Source organism: Nanorana parkeri, unplaced genomic scaffold (assembly GCF_000935625.1).
Source record: "Nanorana parkeri isolate BGI_ZX_2015 unplaced genomic scaffold, ASM93562v1 scaffold1324, whole genome shotgun sequence".
Taxonomy (NCBI): domain Eukaryota; kingdom Metazoa; phylum Chordata; class Amphibia; order Anura; family Dicroglossidae; genus Nanorana; species Nanorana parkeri.
Genome location: NW_017307592.1, coordinates 12247 through 31921, shown reverse-complemented (window position 1 = coordinate 31921; position 19675 = coordinate 12247). Strand labels below are relative to the sequence as shown.

General features: G+C 54.7%; 2 protein-coding genes across 2 annotated transcripts in view; both read left to right on the top strand.

The window, feature by feature from the left end:
* The window catches only part of SELENBP1 (selenium binding protein 1), a 36677-nt gene extending 22047 nt beyond the window's left edge, over positions 1-14630 (top strand). Inside the window, 14 exon segments of the mRNA XM_018569336.1 lie at positions 374-486; positions 2303-2488; positions 2809-2929; positions 3049-3318; positions 3641-3750; positions 4160-4238; positions 4672-4737; positions 5002-5183; positions 5556-5634; positions 5939-6048; positions 6351-6443; positions 6602-6720; positions 7159-7323; positions 14620-14630. Coding sequence (XP_018424838.1) covers positions 374-486; positions 2303-2488; positions 2809-2929; positions 3049-3318; positions 3641-3750; positions 4160-4238; positions 4672-4737; positions 5002-5183; positions 5556-5634; positions 5939-6048; positions 6351-6443; positions 6602-6720; positions 7159-7321 — 1691 coding nt within the window. The 3' untranslated portion in view covers positions 7322-7323; positions 14620-14630.
* Positions 9145-19626, top strand: RFX5 (regulatory factor X5). The gene is made up of 10 exons (XM_018569335.1): positions 9145-9227; positions 10837-10971; positions 11185-11218; positions 12353-12435; positions 12730-12849; positions 12944-13060; positions 14381-14462; positions 16463-16661; positions 16748-16848; positions 18727-19626. Exons 2-10 carry the CDS (start codon positions 10856-10858, stop codon positions 19624-19626), a joined length of 1752 nt encoding a protein of 583 aa, XP_018424837.1. The 5' UTR covers positions 9145-9227; positions 10837-10855.
* Positions 19627-19675: the final 49 nt, after the last annotated feature.

Genomic DNA, 19675 nt, shown 5'->3' with positions numbered 1-19675 from the left:
GGGGGGTGATGGTGTCCCTGTGTCTGCAGAGCTCAGTACAGCCGTAGGCTCTCAGTTTTGGATATTTGAAATATGTGACAGGTCCTCTTTGCTGTGGGCGGGGCCTTATGTAAGAGAAGTGAACTCCCTTCAGGTGAAATTGTTTCCCGATTTGAACCTCGGCTCTCTGTAGTTGTCAGGCTTCGCTCAGATAGGTGTGACCAGAGGCTGCAGTCCCGCCCGGAGGCCTGCTGAGTCTTGCAGAAGCTGCGATTAAAGTCAATCGATTCTCCTCGTCTGGCCCAACGTCAAGTTTTCATGACCAGTGGTTATCTGTGGCCCTAGCTTGTGTGGGCCCCTGAGTTCTGCCGCTCACTATGTCTGTCCCGCACAGGCCCCAGAGAGGAGCTGATCTACGTTCCCTGTATCTACCGCAACACCGGCATTGACAAGCCTGACTACCTGGCCACGGTGGATGTGGACCCCAAATCTCCCCAATATTCCCAGGTGAGGCTCACAAATCTCATCGTGTGTATACTCCTCGGGGGCGGGTCCTGAAGATGCATTTTTAGAGATTAAAGGGTCGCTCCACCCCAAGGGTTTATTTTAGATATAGGTGGAGTGAGGGTGGGGCTTGTCTTGGTGAGTCTAGCAGTGACTTGCTGCTGTTCCTGCATTGGGGTGCCCCCCCTCCTGCTGCAGGGAGGTTGGGACCCCCGTAATGGCTGTGATGGAAAGGTTACAGGCAGGTGCTTACCAGTGGGAAAGCGGCAGGTACAGGCAGGCGCTCATCAGGGAGGAGGGGCAGGTACAGACAGGTGCTCATTTGGGAGGAGGGGGCACGTCCAGACAGGTGCTCATTTGGGAGGAGGGGGCACGTCCAGACAGGTGCTCATTTGGGAGGAGGGGGCACGTCCAGACAGGTGCTCATTTGGGAGGAGGGGGCACGTCCAGACAGGTGCTCATTTGGGAGGAGGGGGCACGTCCAGACAGGTGCTCATTTGGGAGGAGGGGGCACGTCCAGACAGGTGCTCATTTGGGAGGAGGGGGCACGTCCAGACAGGTGCTCATTTGGGAGGAGGGGGCACGTCCAGACAGGTGCTCATTTGGGAGGAGGGGGCACGTCCAGACAGGTGCTCATTTGGGAGGAGGGGGCACGTCCAGACAGGTGCTCATTTGGGAGGAGGGGGCACGTCCAGACAGGTGCTCATTTGGGAGGAGGGGGCACGTCCAGACAGGTGCTCATTTGGGAGGAGGGGGCACGTCCAGACAGGTGCTCATTTGGGAGGAGGGGGCACGTCCAGACAGGTGCTCATTTGGGAGGAGGGGGCACGTCCAGACAGGTGCTCATTTGGGAGGAGGGGGCACGTCCAGACAGGTGCTCATTTGGGAGGAGGGGGCACGTCCAGACAGGTGCTCATTTGGGAGGAGGGGGCACGTCCAGACAGGTGCTCATTTGGGAGGAGGGGGCACGTCCAGACAGGTGCTCATTTGGGAGGAGGGGGCACGTCCAGACAGGTGCTCATTTGGGAGGAGGGGGCACGTCCAGACAGGTGCTCATTTGGGAGGAGGGGGCACGTCCAGACAGGTGCTCATTTGGGAGGAGGGGGCACGTCCAGACAGGTGCTCATTTGGGAGGAGGGGGCACGTCCAGACAGGTGCTCATTTGGGAGGAGGGGGCACGTCCAGACAGGTGCTCATTTGGGAGGAGGGGGCACGTCCAGACAGGTGCTCATTTGGGAGGAGGGGGCACGTCCAGACAGGTGCTCATTTGGGAGGAGGGGGCACGTCCAGACAGGTGCTCATTTGGGAGGAGGGGGCACGTCCAGACAGGTGCTCATTTGGGAGGAGGGGGCACGTCCAGACAGGTGCTCATTTGGGAGGAGGGGGCACGTCCAGACAGGTGCTCATTTGGGAGGAGGGGGCACGTCCAGACAGGTGCTCATTTGGGAGGAGGGGGCACGTCCAGACAGGTGCTCATTTGGGAGGAGGGGGCACGTCCAGACAGGTGCTCATTTGGGAGGAGGGGGCACGTCCAGACAGGTGCTCATTTGGGAGGAGGGGGCACGTCCAGACAGGTGCTCATTTGGGAGGAGGGGGCACGTCCAGACAGGTGCTCATTTGGGAGGAGGGGGCACGTCCAGACAGGTGCTCATTTGGGAGGAGGGGGCACGTCCAGACAGGTGCTCATTAGGGGGGAGGGGGCAGGTACAGACAGGTGCTCATTAGGGGGCAGGTACAGGTGAGGTACCACATACCAACCATGACTCACCCGCTTCTAACGTTGTCACGACACCCCTCCTCCTCCTCCTCCTCCTCCCAGGTCGTCCACCGCCTGCCGATGCCGAACGTGAAGGACGAGCTTCACCACTCCGGATGGAACACCTGCAGCAGCTGTTTTGGGGACGCCACCAAAGTCCGGAACAAGCTCATCCTTCCTTGTCTCATCTCCTCCCGCGTCTATGTGGTGGACGTGGGCACCGAGCGCCGGGCTCCGCGCATTCACAAGGTGGGCATTGTCCAATCGGCTCATCCGGCCCTCCCCCAAACTCTTCTTCTTTACAGCGTCCAATGTGCATTAGCTCTCAGACTGAAAGAGGGAGGAGCAAGTGCAAGGAGCCAGCCAGGTGTGCTGACCCAAAGCATGCTGATAGGAGGAGAGAGATGACCTCATCAGTCTGCTGCTCCTTTAAGGGCTGGGGGCGGAGACATGACCAATGCTGTGTGGTATAAGTGCAGCAGAGAACAGTCAGGTCAGCGGGCTTGGCAGAGCTGTGTAAATCTCAGGACTGGCTGGATGTGACCTGAGCGGGATTCTTCTCTCCACAGGTGGTGGAAGCGGAGGAGGTGAAGAAGAAGTGCGGCCTGCTGAACCTGCACACCTCGCACTGCCTGGGCTGCGGGGAGATCATGATCAGCACTCTGGGGGACCCCGACGGGAACGGGAAAGGTGAGCCCCACTTTCTTATAGTCAATAGGCCTCAGCTGGGTATAACCCCCAAATCAAAATGTCTGGGGGGAGGGGCTTTCCATGAGGATCCCTGAGACTGGTTTCTGCTTCTATCTCAGGAGGCTTCGTGCTGCTGGACGGAGAGACGTTTGAGGTGAAAGGGAACTGGGAGGTTGAGGGCCACGCTGCGCCCTTCGGCTACGACTTCTGGTACCAACCGCGCCACAACGTCATGGTTAGCACCGAGGGGGGGACGCCCCGAAAACTCACCAACGGGTTCAACATAGAGGACGTCAAGGCTGGTGAGGGGGGTACAGGAAGTGCAAGAGACAATGACCCCAAGATGTGACTATTGGGGGGCCAACGTCATCTCCAAAATCCCCCCCTCGGTCCCTCTATTATACCCCAATCCTCGCTCTGTCCCTGCCTTGTAATCCCACCCCCTGTCCCTCAACTGTACCCCAATCCCTCCTCTGTCCCTCTGTTATACCCCAATCCCCCCTCTGTCTCTTTATTATACCCCAATCCCTCCTCTGTCCCTCAACTGTACCACAATCCTCCCCTCTGTCCCTCTATTATACCCCAATCCCTCCTCTGTCCCTTTATTATACCCCACTCCCCCCTCTGTCCCTCTGTTATACCCCAATATCCCCTCTGTCCCTCTATTATACCCCCAATATCCTACCCGCATACAGACCCTGGACCTGGGAGAGGACGGACAGATTCCCCTGGAGGTCAGGTTTCTGCACAACCCCGACGCCGAGCAGGGATTCGTCGGCTGCGCGCTCAGCTCCTCCATCTTCCGCTTCTACAAGACCGCGGTGAGTGGGGGTGGGGCATTACAAATCCCCAAAACACACTTCCCCGGCCAGCTTGGTGCACTTACTGCTGCAATTCTTCCATTTTCATTATATCTGCTAATGGAGGTGTCAGCTTTCTGCAGAGCAGAGCTGAGACTGTGGAGGAAGGAAGCAGCACAGGGAGCCAATCAGCTGGGCTGCTGATAGGAGGAGAGAGCAGAGTGACCAGCTCATCACTGTGCTGCTTCTGCCCAATCACAGGCTGGGGGTTGGACGTTAGTGTGCGTGTGGAAGACTGAGGACATCTAGTGTTGGAGTAGGGGTACTGCGGGGGGGGGGGGGGGGCAGTATTACAGCAAATGCTGATTTTTGTTTGTTTTTTTTGACTCTTTTTATTAATTTTTGGGGTTTTATTTTTTTCTCCACACAGGATGGAAAGTGGGCGGCCGACAAGGTCATCCAGGTACCGTCCAAGAAGGTGGAGGGCTGGGCACTGCCGGAGATGCCGGGTGAGTTGCCATATTGAGCCGGATTAGGGGTCATCCAGCGGCTGCGCACGCGTGTACGATCCGGATCACGTGAAAGCTGAACAACACGCGTGACCGATGACCCAATTCCTTCACCATAAACGCGGCGCGCCTTGTGTTGTAAAACGCACCTCCGGCGCCTGGGAGGCTGACCAGTAAAAGGACACGACCTCAGAGCCCATCGCCGATTCTGAGCGGCTCGCCTACCGATCCCCCTCCCCCATAGATTGAGAACTGGCTCAGAAGGCGGCAGCAGGGGGCTGATCTGTGTCAGACATTTGTGAACACTAGAACAAGGATTGACATGACTGCGTCATCTCTGAGCCGGCTTCTCAGTGGACCCCGGAGGAGGCCTGAACAAAGATGGCGCCGTCCTTCTCGGTGCTCTATAGTCATGGCTGTCCTCTCTTCTCAGGTCTGGTTACGGACATCCTGATCTCCCTGGACGATCGCTTCCTCTACTTCAGCAACTGGCTGCATGGTATTTGCCCCTACTTCCTGTATGAGGAGGAAAGGCAAATTCACCCTTATTTTAAGAAGGGTTCTTTATGGTAAGGGCGGCGTATGGGAAGGGTTTCTTTGCGGCGTATGGGAAGGGTTTCTTTGCGGCGTATGGGAAGGGTTTCTTTGCGGCGTATGGGAAGGGTTTCTTTGCAGTGAGAGCGATATGGTAAGGGTTCTTTGCAGCGAGAGCGATTCATGTGACCTTTGCTCCTCCAATTAACCCCTCACCTTCTGATGCCAGGACACTATGGCCACCAAATCCACGTGTGGGACTGGACCAAGCACACCCGCATACAGACCCTGGACCTGGGAGAGGACGGACAGATTCCCCTGGAGGTCAGGTTCCTGCACAACCCCGACGCCGAGCAGGGATTCGTCGGCTGCGCGCTCAGCTCCTCCATCTTCCGCTTCTACAAGACCGCGGTGAGAGGGGGTGCGGTGGTATTGGTGGGGGGAGGGGGAATGGTCATTACACACTCATTAACCCCCCCCTCCAAAAAAAACTAAAATCTTCTTCACTGCTAATGGAGGTGTCAGCTTCCTGCAGAGCTGAGACTGTGGAGGAAGGAAGCAGCACAGGGAGCCAATCAGCCGAGTTGCTGATAGGAGGAGAGAGCAGAGTGACCAGCTCATCACCGTGCTGCGGGGTTGGACGATAGTGGCCGTGTGGAAGACTGAGGACATCTAGTGGTGGAATGGGGGTACTGCGGGGGGCAGTATTACAGCAAATGCTGGTTTTTGGGGGTTTTTAATGTTTTTTGACTCTTTTTATTCATTTTTTTTTTCTCCACACAGGATGGAAAGTGGGCGGCCGAAAAGGTCATCCAGGTGCCGCCCAAGAAGGTGGAGGGCTGGGCACTGCCGGAGATGCCGGGTGAGTTGCCATATTGAGCCGGATTAGGGGTCATCCAGCGGCTGCGCACGCGTGTACGATCCGGATCACGTGAAAGCTGAACAACACGCGTGACCGATGACCCAATTCCTTCACCATAAACGCGGCGCGCCTTGTGTTGTAAAACGCACCTCCGGCGCCTGGGAGGCTGACCAGTAAAAGGACACGACCTCAGAGCCCATCGCCGATTCTGAGCGGCTCGCTGGCCCCTCCCACTTCTGGGACCGGCTAACCCTCACCTATGACTCAGAAATGTACTCCTACTTCCTGTATTACTTATTATAAGAAGGGTTATTTGCAGTGAGAGCGGTATATGGGAAGGGTTCTTTGTGGCGAGAGCGGTATATGGGAAGGGTTCTTTGCAGTAAGAGCGGTATATGGGAAGGGTTCTTTGCAGTAAGAGCGGTATATGGGAAGGGTTCTTTGCAGTAAGAGCGGTATATGGGAAGGGTTCTTTGCGGCGAGAGCGGTATATGGGAAGGGTTTCTTGCGGCGAGAGCGGTATATGGGAAGGGTTTCTTGCGGCGAGAGCGGTATATGGGAAGGGTTCTTTGCGGCGAGAGCGGTATATGGGAAGGGTTCTTAGCAGTAAGAGCAGTCAATGTCTGGAATTGTCCTCTAGTGATGGAAAAGTATTGAGCAGAGTGATGCTGAGAGCTCAGGTTTCTGTATTTTATCACCTCTGTCTTTCCTTCCAGGTCTTTCTGGGTGGCAGCATTCTCAAAGGGGGCGCGGTGAAAGTACTGGAAGACAAGGAGCTGAAATGTCAGCCAGATCCCGTGATCATTAAGGTGAGTGCCCCCATATTATACCCCGCACTGCGTGTTTGGGGGGGGGATATTGACCCCTCTAGTGTCCCTGCACCGTCCTCTGTGGAGTCTGTTTGCTGTGTCATATTTCATGCCGAGGTAGAAGGCAACTTATAATAAATGTGGCCTGTCCTGTGCAGGGGAAGAAGATTCCGGGGGGACCCCAGATGATCCAACTCAGCCTGGACGGGAAGAGGCTGTACGGCACAAACTCTCTGTACAGCGCCTGGGACAAACAGTTCTACCCGGACATGATCAAGTAAGAGACCCCCCCAATCTTCTCCCCTTTACTGTCTGCGCCCCATATCTACCTGTTGATAAGGGGATACCTTGCACCTCCCCCATCTTCTCACTTCCTCTTTGGTAGCCCCTGACCTCTCCCATCCCCCCTCCGGCTCTCTGACCTCTCCCCTCGGTCCGCTTCTCTGTCCTCTCTCCTCCCCATTGGTCCCCATCTGTCCTCTCTCCTCCCCTTTTTGGTACCCCTCTGACCGGTCTCCTTCTGTCCTGTCTCCTCCCCCTGACCCCTCCACCTTTTTGGTCCACCTCTCTCCTCTCCCCTTTCCCCGTCAGTTGTCCTCTCTCCTCCCCCCTGTCGCCCTCTGACCCCTCCCCCTGTCGCCCTCTGACCCCTCCCCCTGTCGCCCTCTGCCCCCCCCTTTGTTTCCCCTCTGTCCTCCCCTCTCCTCCCCCCCAGGGAAGGCTCGGTCATGATCCAGCTTGACGTGAACACACACAAGGGCGGACTCTCGGTGAACCAGGACTTCCTGGTGGATTTTGGGAAGGAGCCGGACGGTCCAGCTCTGGCCCACGAGTGCCGCTATGAAGGAGGAGACTGCAGCTCCGACATCTGGATCTAACAGTGTCACCTCTTACCTGCACACAGGAGCAATGTCTGAAGATTCATATATGTCCCTCCCCGAAATATATCATTATAGTGATCGCTCCACCTACAGTATCTGCACTGCCACCTGCTGAGCCCCGACCAATGAGAACCTGTCTTCACGTCACATGTCTGCCTTCTGTGTGTGATTATTACTGTCTGTCTTACCTACAATATCTGCCCTGACCAATGAGGACCTGTCTTCACATCCCTTTCCTGCCTTCAGTGTGTGATCATTACTGTCTGTCTTACCTACAATATCTGCACTGCCACCTGCTGGGCCCTGACCAATGAGAACCTGTCTTCACGTCACATGTCTGCCTTCTGTGTGTGATTATTACTGTCTGTCTTACCTACACTATCTGCCCTGACCAATGAGGACCTGTCTTCATGTCACATGTCTGCCTTCTGTGTGTGATTACTACTGTCTGTAATCATATATCTCTATTAAAAGGCCCGCTCCACCATAACTGGAGATGGGAATCACTGAGTTCACCTGTATTCATTCATTCACACCGCGGGGGATGGGGGTTACTCTATCACACGTTCTTGCGCAAATTATTGAAAGAGTTAAAATGAAAATCTTTGGTGGATGCCGGAGAGTCAACCCACCCTGATAGTCTCTCCTATCCCTGTGCGGAGTTCCCAGCTCCGCCCACATCATCCCTCCCCCCTACATTATAAGGGGTTCCCAACATCCCGGATGTCATATATTGTGTTTACTGGTGAACTGGTTATGTCGCCCAGCAACTGGGACAAAGTAAACTCCGCCCACAATAAAGGGAAACCATCCTGCCCCTGTGAGACGCCTCAGATGGAAGCTGACTCTCGGGCTGCCTGTGGCCCCGGGGATGTCATTCACTGTAAAGCCAAATAAGTTCAGCTTCGCTACTCTAGAAAGTGTGGCTGCTACAATCCGAGGCTTCTCGCCCAGGTGGTTGAGCGCCTGTGAGGCCTGGTACCTCCATGGGGATTGGGAAGGAGATGACAGAACAGAACCTTTTTTTTTTTTGCTGTGTCCCCAATAGGGATATTCTCTCTCACTTCCTGTGGTGTCAGCAGGACAGGAAGTAACGGGGCACAGAAAGAATTTTAAAAAAAGCTCAGGATTTTGCTACAGGTAAACTCAGAACGGACGAGAGGTATGATGGAGAGTCGGATGAATAAGCCCCTCCGGGGGCACCGACCCCCAGCAGGGATTGCTTAATGATTAAACCCGCCCCTTCTGTTTACAGGATTAAAAAAAATGGGGCAGCTAGTAGAAGTGTGAGATTCTTCACTTATATTGGCTTCTGCTGGGAAGGGGGCGGGGCAGTCAGTCCACAATATAAGGGGGGGGAGCATTTCTATTTGGTGATGAATGTGGGGGCACCTAAAGGTCTCCATGAAACAGAATGTACTCCCCCCTCTGGGTGATCAGGAGGAATGCTGCAGACTGTGCCCAAGAGCTCACAATCTATGGGTCTGCAAGGGAAAACAGAGCACAACCTCACCCCTTAGGGTGGCGCTACAAACCCTGCAAGGGCTTTTTGGGAACGCTGGGACTTGTAGTCCCTCCACCTTGATTCCAATATTTAGGATTCATGTGAATTGGTGTGTTTCCCTTTAAGGAAGGGGCGTGGCCTCCTTACTCTACTGCCAGCCAACCACCCTTGAATGTTGTGACACGGTACAGCCGCCCCTGTTTGGCGCCCTCACCGCTCAGACCAATGGCTGCGCAGTTACCAGGCAGGGGCCATAATAGCGGCCAATCAACGTGCACGAATTTTGTGTTTCCGGGGGAGAGCGGCGCCGCCAGCCAATGGGAAATCCGTTTGAGGCGAGGGGAGGTGGCGGCGGCGGCCAATCAGAAAAGCGGAGAGTGCGGAGGCTCCGGAACGGCGGTAGGTGATTCCCGGGAATGGCGCCACTGGCCGGGGGGTCACTAGAAGAGCACTTCGTCCCTCCACGCCCCTCCGTGGGCGTGGCTAGTCGGGAGGGCGCAAACCCCGCCCCTTTTTGGGCTGACATTGAGCTGGGAGACAGAGAAAACCTCATAGCCGGGGTGACGTGCTGGGGGAGAAATTACCCTCCGGACCCGGCGCGACATCACTTATAGGGTCACCAGAGAGGGAGCAACATCCCCACGGGGTCACCAGGCACAGAATTACATCACCACGGGGTCACCAGACACAGAATGATATCATTTATGGGTTCACCAGACACAGGGTGACTTTACCCACGGGGTCACCGGATTCGGGGCAACACATGTGACGTTACCCACATGTTCACCAGACTCAGGAGGACTTTGTCACAGGGCCACCAGATAAAGAGTGACATTACCTACGGCGTCCCTAGTCACGGGGGCCACCAGACATGGGGCGATGTCACCCCGTGGCCGCCAGACACAGGGGGATGTCACCCACCGGACACGGGGCCACCAGACACAGAGCGATGTCACACACCGGACACGGGGCCACCAGACACAGAGCGATGTCACACCCCGGACACGGGGCCACCAGACACAGAGCGATGTCACACACCGGACACGGGGCGATGTCACTCATGGGGCCACCAGACACGGGGGGATGTCACTCAGGTGCTGATGTCAGACACGGGGGGATGTCACCCACAAGGCCACCAGACACGGGGCGACATCCTGGGATGGATATGGGTCTTACCTCCTCCTGAATACGCTCGCTGCCTGGCTGTCTGTGTGTTCTGAGTCTGTACCGCGGTCAGTGAGGCCGGAGGAGCCACGTGACAGCCAGGCAGCCGGCATTTCCAGAAGGAGACCAGTGAGGTGCAGTACAGAATGAAATGGCAGAGAGTTAGCGGGTCACCGTCCTCTGACACCCTGAGGTGGGCGGAGTCTGAACATCCCCATGTATAGGCTGGTGAAGGAATGACATCTGCTGTCCCCCAGCCCCAGAGTCCTCACAGGAGGTTGTGATGTGGTTACTCTCCATGTGCACAATAGTACAGGGACCCTCCACAGGATGATGTCATCAGCGTTCTCTAGAAACTTTATTGTTCTGGACATGAGGGCAACCCTGGGAAAGGGGACTTTGCAATGAGATGTGGGCTGTCCCAGGCATGACTTGTGTGCACACATCCAGAACAATAAAGTTTTTTTATGGTCACCTAAGTGACGATAAGGGGATAATATTTTTTTTTCTAAACTTTATTTATAAATGGAGAGCAGGACACTGACTGCCCAGGCCTGCACATTGTACAGAGAGCGGCTCTCCGGGGTGATCAGAGGAGTTCTCTGCGCTCCGATTCTGACAGCGGAACTCCACTGATTACAGGGCCGCTCCCCCTGTGTAATCCGCAGTGCTGGGCTGTCAGTGGGGTGGTATGGGGGTCAATTAGGGGTGGTGATAAGGGGGAGAGGTCTGGGAGGGGGCAGTAGGAAGGTTATTATGGAGGGGGGTGATTAGGGCAGAAGATGTTGTACTGTAGGACAATCTGTAATGGAGGTCAGCGTTGCCACTCTTGTGTCCCCGGCAGGTCCAGCACGCGGGAGGGGATGGCAGAGGACGCGCTCTATGAAAAGATCTCGAAGAAGGGCGGACTGACGGCCGGAGACCCCCAGGAGGAGACGGAGCCCATCAACCTCCTGCAGAAACTGCGCAGCCGCATCACGTAAGGCTCTTCCCATCCCGAACACCGCCGGCGTAGTCCCCCCGAGAACACTCGGCCGCTGAGCGTACACTCTTATTACATAATAAGGTCCTAGTGGTGTCACAGCACAGAAGGGGCGGAGCCTGGCCATTTTTCGTAGCAAATACATTTCCCGTTTTTCGGCCTTCGCAGGTTTGATGGATGTTTACTGATTGTTCTCATTTCTATCAACAGAAAAGCCGTGCAAATTAAAGTGGACAGTATACTGGTAAGTGACCTTTGACCCGGAACCCTGGCTGCAGGTGTGACCTCTGACCCTGGCTGAACATGTGACTTCTGAACCTTGGCTGCATGTGTGCATCCTGGCTGCAGGTGTGACCTCTGACCCTGAACCCTGGCTGCACAAGTGACTTCTGGACCTTGGCTGCATGTGTGACCCCTGAACCCTGGCTGCGGGTGTCACCTCTGAGCCTAAACCCCAGACTGCATGTGTGACCTCTGCTCCTGAGCCTTGGCCTGTATATGAGACTTCTGTCCCTGAACACTGGCTGTGTGACCTTTGACCCTGAACACTAGCTGCATATGTGACCTGACGCTGAAAGTGTGTGACTTCTTGCCCTGAACTCTGGCTGCATGTGTGACTTCTGACCCTCTACCTTGGCTGACCCTGAAAACTGGTTGTATGTGTGACCCCTGACACTGAAGCCTGGGTGTCTGACCTCTGACCGTTATCCCTAACTATGTGTGACTCCTGACTGTATGTGTGACCTCTGTACGCTGGCTGCATGTGTGACCTTTGACCATGTGCCTTGGCTGCATGTGTGACCTCTAACGCTGTTCCCTAGTTGTATGTGTAACCCCTGATGCTGAATCCTCGGTGTGTGAATTCTGACCCTTATCCCTGACTATTTGTGACCCTTTACCCTGGCTGTATGTGTGACCTCTGACCCTGTACCCTGGCTGCATATGTGACCCTGAACCCTGGCTGGGCTGAACATGAGACCCCTGACCCAAAATTCATGCTGTCCATCTGGTAGATCACTGGTAGGTCGCGGTCGACCTAATGGGCGCCCCTGCTGTAGACCTTGTTAGCAATTGTTTGCTTCTCCTGTGTCCCTCACTTCCTGTGTAGTGAGGGGGGAATGCGTTTATGTCTCCTTAACAAATGGAACGTATTGCTACAGCGGCTTACGGAGGAAGAGTATGGTGAGCATGCCCCCGCTGCCCAGCCTGGACCTGAAGATGACAGAGAGTGTAAGAATACGCATGCCAACCTGGGAACTATAGGCCGGTCAGTCTAACATCGGTAGTTTGTAAAATGCTAGAGGGCATAATAAAGGATTATCTGGTAGAATTTGTTCAGGATTGTACATTCCTTTTCTCTCTCTTTGTGACCCTACAGGGGGACGTCCAGAAGTTGTCTGACTATGACAAGCTGTACCTCTATCTCCAGCTGCCACCCGGCCCCAGCGGCCCCGACAAAAGGTATCTTCGACACCCCCCAAAACTGGGAACACATTGTACTGGCTTTATCCAAGTGGTCTATGCTGCTTGTAAAGAGAACCGGTCATACAAGAATAGCAGCTGTTTGACCTCCGGCGATCTTCCCTGAGTGAGAAGAGGGAGGATGTGTATGACAGGTGCTCTTTGGAGGTGGGTGGGGACTCTCCCTGAACCCCTTATGGAGCTAGGAACTGTGCCAGTCATAATGGACACAGTGTGGAGTGCACATCAGACCCTGCAAGTGTTATAGTTGACTCCTCTCTCTTCTCCGTACAGCTTGGATGTAGGCTGCGTGACCACGGCGGAACACATGCACGCCTGTACGTGGATACGGAACCACCTGGAGGAGCACACGGACACCTGCCTGCCCAAACAGGATGTGTACGACGCGTACAAGTGAGTAGGGCGGGGCCATGGGTCCCCGTGACCGAGTCCAGGGGCCAGTGACTACCATCTCAAGTTTACGGTGCGCACCGTCTTATCTCCACAGGCGCTACTGCGATAACCTCTGCGGACGACCACTCAGCGTCGCCAACTTCGGAAAGATCATCCGAGAGATTTTCCCAAATATCAAGGCCCGGAGGCTAGGAGGGCGGGGCCAGTCCAAATATCCTTTTGTGTGAGAGGGCAAAGGGGACCTAAAAAGGTGTATGTGATACGGTTGTGGGGGGAAGATGTTTTTCTGCACACTGCTGACTTCCTGCTGGAATCATTATATACTGGACTGTTGTGGGACTGCGTTTCCCAGCATGCCCTGTTTGGTATAGAGAGCATAAGGCTGGCCATACTACTAGCAGGGCATGATGGGAATTGTAGCTTCATAGTAGCTGTAGAGCAGGGGCGCCCACAATTTTTAGTCTGGAGATCTATTTTTCGTCTGGAGATCTATTTGTCAAATGACGAGCTCAATGAGATCTACCAACGAAAAAACACCTGCATTTGGGGGGGGGGTCATGGCGGTGCATTGAAGTCAATGGCACCGCAGTCACGCCCCGCACCCGGAACGCAGGCCGGCAGCCACACGAGCGCCGCGGGAGCAGAGCCGTAGCTGGCTCCGTTTGCTCGCGAGGCAAGAATTTTAAAAAAACGTGCCCCCAACAGGCGTGTTAGGGGGGCTTTGGGTAAATATTAGGGGATATTTCCCTTTTAAAATAGAAAAAGAATTTGACATAAAGTCCTCAATCTCTTTTCCTGCAGCCTCTATTCTAAATGAATGGAAAGCACAGAGGCTTCCCATTCATTCAGAAAATATTTACTATCATCCAGTTTCTGAATGGGGGGAGCCTCTGTACAGAGTGCTGCTCCCCATTGAGAAACTCATGAATGAACAGGAAGTGATGTAAAGCACTGTTATTTACAAACACTGGAGTGATCAGCTGACCGCTCCAGTGTTTGTCCTGCACAGAGGATTGGTACATATCACTGATATGTACCGATCCTCCGCCGCTCAGCTTTTCCTCTGGATCCCCGCTGCTCTCCTGGGCAGAGGCAGCGGGGGATCCGAGGAGAAGTAAAAGAAGCACTTCAGCCACGGGGGCAGCGGAGGACGGAGCGCGGTGAGGAGAGAGAGAGCCGCCGGCTGTCAGATCCTGGCCGAGCGTCTCTCCCCTCACTGCTCAGCCATTCTGCTGTGACAGCGGCTCCCTCCTCCACCCACCGCCGGCCGCAGCGCTTCGTTCACTTCTCCTCAGGTCCCCGCTGCATACAGATGGGGGAGAGCAGCGGGGATCTAGAGGAGAAGCCCCACGGCGGGAGGACAGGGCATCGCGATCTAACAGTGATCGCTTCGCGATCGACTGGTAGATCGCGATCGACCTAATGGGCGCCCCTGCTGTAGACCTTGTTAGCAATTGTTTGCTTCTTCTGTGTCCCTCACTTCCTGTGTAGTGAGGGGGGAATGCGTTTATGTCTCCTTAACAAATGGAACGTATTGCTACAGCGGCTTACGGAGGAAGAGTATGGTGAGCATGCCCCCGCTGCCCAGCCTGGACCTGAAGATGACAGAGAGTGTAAGAATACGCATGCGTGTCGAGTTCCTCCTCCCTGCACTCACCTCATTCCTCCTCCCTGCACTCACCTCATTCCTCCTCCCTGCACTCACCTCATTCCTCCTCCCTGCACTCACCTCATTTCTCCTCCCTGCACTCACCTCATTTCTCCTCACAGCACTTCGCTCGCTTCTCCTCCCTGCACTCACCTCATTCCTCCTCCCTGCACTCACCTCATTTCTCCTCACTGCACTTCCCTCGCTTCTCCTCCCTGCACTCACCTCATTTCTCCTCCCTGCACTCACCTCATTTCTCCTCACAGCACTTCGCTCGCTTCTCCTCCCTGCACTCACCTCATTCCTCCTCCCTGCACTCACCTCATTTCTCCTCACTGCACTTCCCTCGCTTCTCCTCCCTGCATTCACCTAATTTCTCCTCCCTGCATTCACCTAATTTCTCCTCCCTGCATTCACCTCATTCCTCCTCCCTGCACTCACCTTATTTCTCTTCCCTCGCTTCTCCTCCTTACACTCACCTCATTTCCCCTCCCTGCATTCACTTAATTTCTCCTCACTGCACTTCCCTCACTCCTCCCTGCACTCACCTCATTGCTCCTCACTGCACTTCCCTCGCTTCTCCTCCCTGCACTCACCTCATTTCTCCTTCCTGCACCTGCCCTGTTCCTCCTACCTGCACCTGCCTGGTTTCTCCTACCTGCACCTGCCTTGTACCTCCTACCTGCACCTGCCTGGTTTCTCCTACCTGCACCCGCCTTGTTCCTCCTACCTGCACCTGCCTGATTCCTCCTACCTGCACCCGCCTAGTTCCTCCTACCTGCACCCGCCTAGTTCCTCCTACCTGCACCTGCCTAGTTCCTCCTACCTGCACCTGCCTTGCTTCTGCTACCTGCACCTGCCTAGTTCCTCCTACCTGCACCCGACTAGTTCCTCCTACCTGCACCCGACTAGTTCCTCCTACCTGCACCCGCCTAGTTCCTCCTACCTGCACCCGCCTAGTTCCTCCTACCTGCACCCGCCTAGTTCCTCCTACCTGCACCTGCCTTGCTTCTGCACCTGCCTGATTCCTCCTACCTGCACCCGCCTAGTTCCTCCTACCTGCACCTGCCTTGATCCTCCTACCTGCACCCGCCTAGTTCCTCCTACCTGCACCTGCCTTGATCCTCCTACCTGCACCTGCCTTGTTCCTCTTACCTACATCTGCCTTGCTTCTGCTACCTGCACCCACCTTGTTCCTCCTACCTGCACCTGCCTGATTCCTCCTACCTGCACCTGCCCTGTTCCTCCTACCAGCACCCGCCTTGTTCCTCCTACCTGCACCTGCCTTGTTCCTCCTACCTGCACCCGCCTAGTTCCTCCTACCTGCACCCTCATCACTCATCTTTCCCCTCTCTCCTTGCTTCTCCATCCTCCTTGCTCCCTCTTCCTCCTCTTCTACCTTCCTCACTACTCTTTTCTCATCCTCCAGCTTCTTCTTCCTCCACCCTCCTTGTTCTTTCTTCCTCCTCACTCCTTCTTACTCTCCTTCACACCTCTTCCCTCCTCAACCCTACTCGCTCCTCTTTCCTCTTCTTCCTCACTCCTCCTTCCTTCTCCCTCTACTTCCATCCTCCTCACTACTCCTTCCATCCTCCTCTCTGCCGTATCTTCCTCATTCTTCCATTCTCCTCACTTCTCCTTCCTCTTCTTTCATCCTTTTTACATATTCTTCTTCAATCCTTCTCCTTTCTCTATTCTCCTCACTCCTCTTTTCTCTAACTCTATCATCCTCTCTCCCCTATCCTCCTGGTTCTTCTTCCTCCTCACTCCCCCTCCCTCTTTCTCTTCACTCTTCCTTCCTTTTCTTAATTCCTACTTCCTCTTCCTGCATCCTCCTCACTCATCCCTCCTCTTCCTCCAGTTTTCTCTCTCTCCCCTTTCCTCCTTGTGCTTTCTTCCACCTCAGTCCTCCTTCCTCTTTCCCCCTTTTGTTTTTCTCACCTGATGTCCTCTCTCATGGCACAGTCCGAGCTGACAGACCTGGTCCAGTCGTACAACAACGACGTCATCAACGCCTCCTGCGCTCTGATTTGCAACTGGGCAGAGAAGATTCTGAAGAGATCGTTCAACAACGTCGTGGAGGTGGCCCAGTTCCTGATCCAGCAGCACATCATCAACCCCCGCAGTGCCAACGCCGAGCTGGTCCTGTCCATGGTCCTGTCAGGTGAGAAGTGCGCCATTTCGGCTTCTGCCCGTCGGCGCACTCCTCGATATTTACGCCTCTGTTTTTGGGTCTCATTTCCGGAGCAGAAAACGCCCAGAGCGGCGGGCAGAAACTACAGAAGCAGCCGGCAGAGGCGCCCGGGATGAAGAGGCCCCCGTCTCCCGATAACAGCACGGCAGACAATAAGGTTGGTACTGTGGGTAGGGAAGGGGGTGGGAGGGCATCACACACAAACATGGATCCTTTTGCCTGCCAATGTATTTGTCATTCTGTTTAGACGGTCTTGTGATTTACACGCCACAGCAAGCATGATAGCTCCACCACTTCCTGGATCTGCTTTACAGTCTCCTGTTTTGCCCTTCTGCCCACTTGACAATAAATGGGCAATGTGATAGGTGCCATTCATTGCCCAGTGCCCTGGTGCCCATCCTGTGGCCTGAGGGCCCCTTCTGGTGCTTGCTGTGTGGCCCTATTCAGAACCCTGCAGTCAGTAGTGGGGGCATTCCTTTGTTAACCTCTTGCCGTCTGCCCGTTGTAAAAAAAACGGACGAACGGCAGACTCAGATGGGCGGGTTGCCGTAATTAGACGGCATTTTTTTTTCTGTGCGCACGGGCAGAGAAAGCCCGTCCATTCTGTACAGCCGTTACCGGCTGTTTCACATACAAACAATTGCTTGTATGTTGTGTTTTGCTCGCCCCCCACTCCCCGCCCTGGAGTGCCGCCCCCTCCTGACCCCTCACCTTCAATCTCGAAATCCGCTAGCCCATCTGCAGCCCGGGACCGGCTCGGGAGGGTGTCAGGAGGTAAGATGGGAGGGAGGTCAGCATCTTCCTCCTTGCTGATCTCCCTCAGTACTGTGAATGCGGAAGTGATGTGTGTTACATCACTTCCGCATTCACCTGTCAGTCATCTGGCTGCTATAGTCAGAGAGAAGAAGCTGATGAATCAGATCTGTGCTTCATCAGCTTATTTTGGGGTCCCCAGGTGACAGGGGTCTTGGACCCCCTAATGTCTCCATAAAGAGGACCTGTCAGTGTGCCTGTGCTATTATATAGGGAGATTGTTACCCCCTATGTAATAGCAATAACAATAAGTGTAAAAATATAAAAATAAAAGTCACATAAAAAAAGTTTTGAAAAAACCCCCAAAAATGTTTCAGCGCGAAAACGACAATTGCGCTACACATGTTACATATGGCCGGGAACGTTTGAGTGAGCGCAATCATTTTAGGGCCATCAATCACTGATAACACTAAACTGATGAGCGGTAAAAGATTTTAAAGTGTCGCCTATGGCCAATTTTGGGTATTGTACTTTTTTGAGGTTTGGCGCAATTTTAAGGCTCGACATGTTTGGTGTCTATTTACCCGACGTGACCCCGTCTTTTATATTTTACCAAAAAATTGGGTAAATATAAATGTTTTATCATTTAATATAGGGGAAACTGTTTTTTGTTTTTAAATTTTCAGTCATTTTTCCTTAATATAGTAAAAAATAAAAACCTCCTGTGGTGTTTAAATACCAGCAAAATAAAGCTCTATGTGTCCCCAAAAAATGGTATAAAATTCCTTTCAGTACAGCGTTGCATGACGGAATAAATGTCAGTCAAAGTACCGCAGCGCTGAATACTGAAAAATGGCCTGGCCAGGAAGGGGGTGTAACACCGCTGTCAGCAAGTGGTGAAGAGGCTGTAATGACATTGATGCCTAGAAGTCACATGTAGTATGTCCCCAGTCTCCATCTATCTCCTGTAGGGTGTCTTCAGTCTCCAGCCACCCCTTGTTGGAGGTCTGCACTCTCTGACCGTCTCCTTTATTATGTCTGAAGTCTCTGACAGTCTCATGTCGTATACTGGATATTATGTGGGGCCCTTGTGCAGATGTCAGGGGCCATAATTAAGGCCCCCTATGCCTTGTATTGGACAACCACTGACTGAAGGCGGAGACTTGACCTGTAAAGCTGAGATAGGAAGCAGCTTATTGGCGGTGGTGTGTGTGGGTCGCAAGACTGGCCGTTTGATTGCACTACGCTGTAGTAAAAGCAGTCTCACTTTTTTTTTTTTTAGAAGAAGACGCCACCAAACACGCACCCAGCTAGCCCCCCGCAGGTGAAGAAGCGCCCCCCCGAGCCACAGAAGGCAGCCAGCAGCCCCCAGGTGGACGCCTTGGTCGCTAAGCTTCCGGTCCTGCGCCCCCGCCTCCCCACAGAAGACAAGTTCGTCAGTTCCAGCCCGCCGGTCCGATTCGCCCCTCCCGTCCTGGCTTCCAATCTCCTCCCCGGGCACTTGAAGGTGTCGCCTTTGCCGTTCGCCGCCGTTCCACCGGGAGTGCCGCTGGCGGTGACCACCGCGGGGATGAACGGGGCAGGGTTGGTCTCTCAGCCGTTGGCCCAGCCCGTCATCAGCATGCTCCTTCCCGACGTGGTCAGTTTGGAATCGCACGTCCTGCCGAAAGTCAGTCAAAACGGCATCAAAGAGCTGGCAGGAGGCGCGGCCGAAAGCAGAGCGGCTAAGCGGCCCGCGGCCTCCTGCGAGGAGGGACAGTCGAAAAGGAAGCGCGGTCGCCCGCGGAAGGTGGACCCTCAGCTTATCCCCGGCAAAGGACCCTTGCCGTCTGCGGCACAGCCTGGGAGGGTCGCGGCGGAAGCCCCCAGCGCGACGCAAATTGGGGACAACGCACAGGAAGCCGTCAGCTCGTCGGAACCGCCGGCCACCATCACACAAGAAACAGACTCTGCAGCACCGCTGACAATTGGAGACCAGATTATAAAAAGTGAACTCGAGGAGCCGCTTTCCCCCAGCCTGACCGCCATCAGGAGGGTGGATGTGCCAAACCAGGTCAGCGTCATCCAAGATGGCCGACAGAGCTCGGTGCAGTGGACCGTACGGACAGCAGAGCAAAGGGGTAACAGAGAGGAAGCGTCCCCACAGGCTGAATCCGAATGGATTAGGGTCCAAGTTGAGTGACAGTCCCCCCCCCCCTACTCAAGCGGCGCCACCATTCCCCCCGCCAGGA

What these genes read in the sequence shown, in the direction of transcription:
- RFX5 (XM_018569335.1), top strand. Translation starts at nt 10,856, where the DNA reads ATGGCAGAGGACGCGCTCTATGAAAAGATCTCGAAGAAGGGCGGACTG. An exon ending in AAACTGCGCAGCCGCATCAC is followed by an intron (nt 10,972 to 11,184) that starts GTAAGGCTCTTC and finishes TTCTATCAACAG; the next exon opens with AAAAGCCGTGCAAATTAAAG. An exon ending in CCCAGCGGCCCCGACAAAAG is followed by an intron (nt 12,436 to 12,729) that starts GTATCTTCGACA and finishes TTCTCCGTACAG; the next exon opens with CTTGGATGTAGGCTGCGTGA.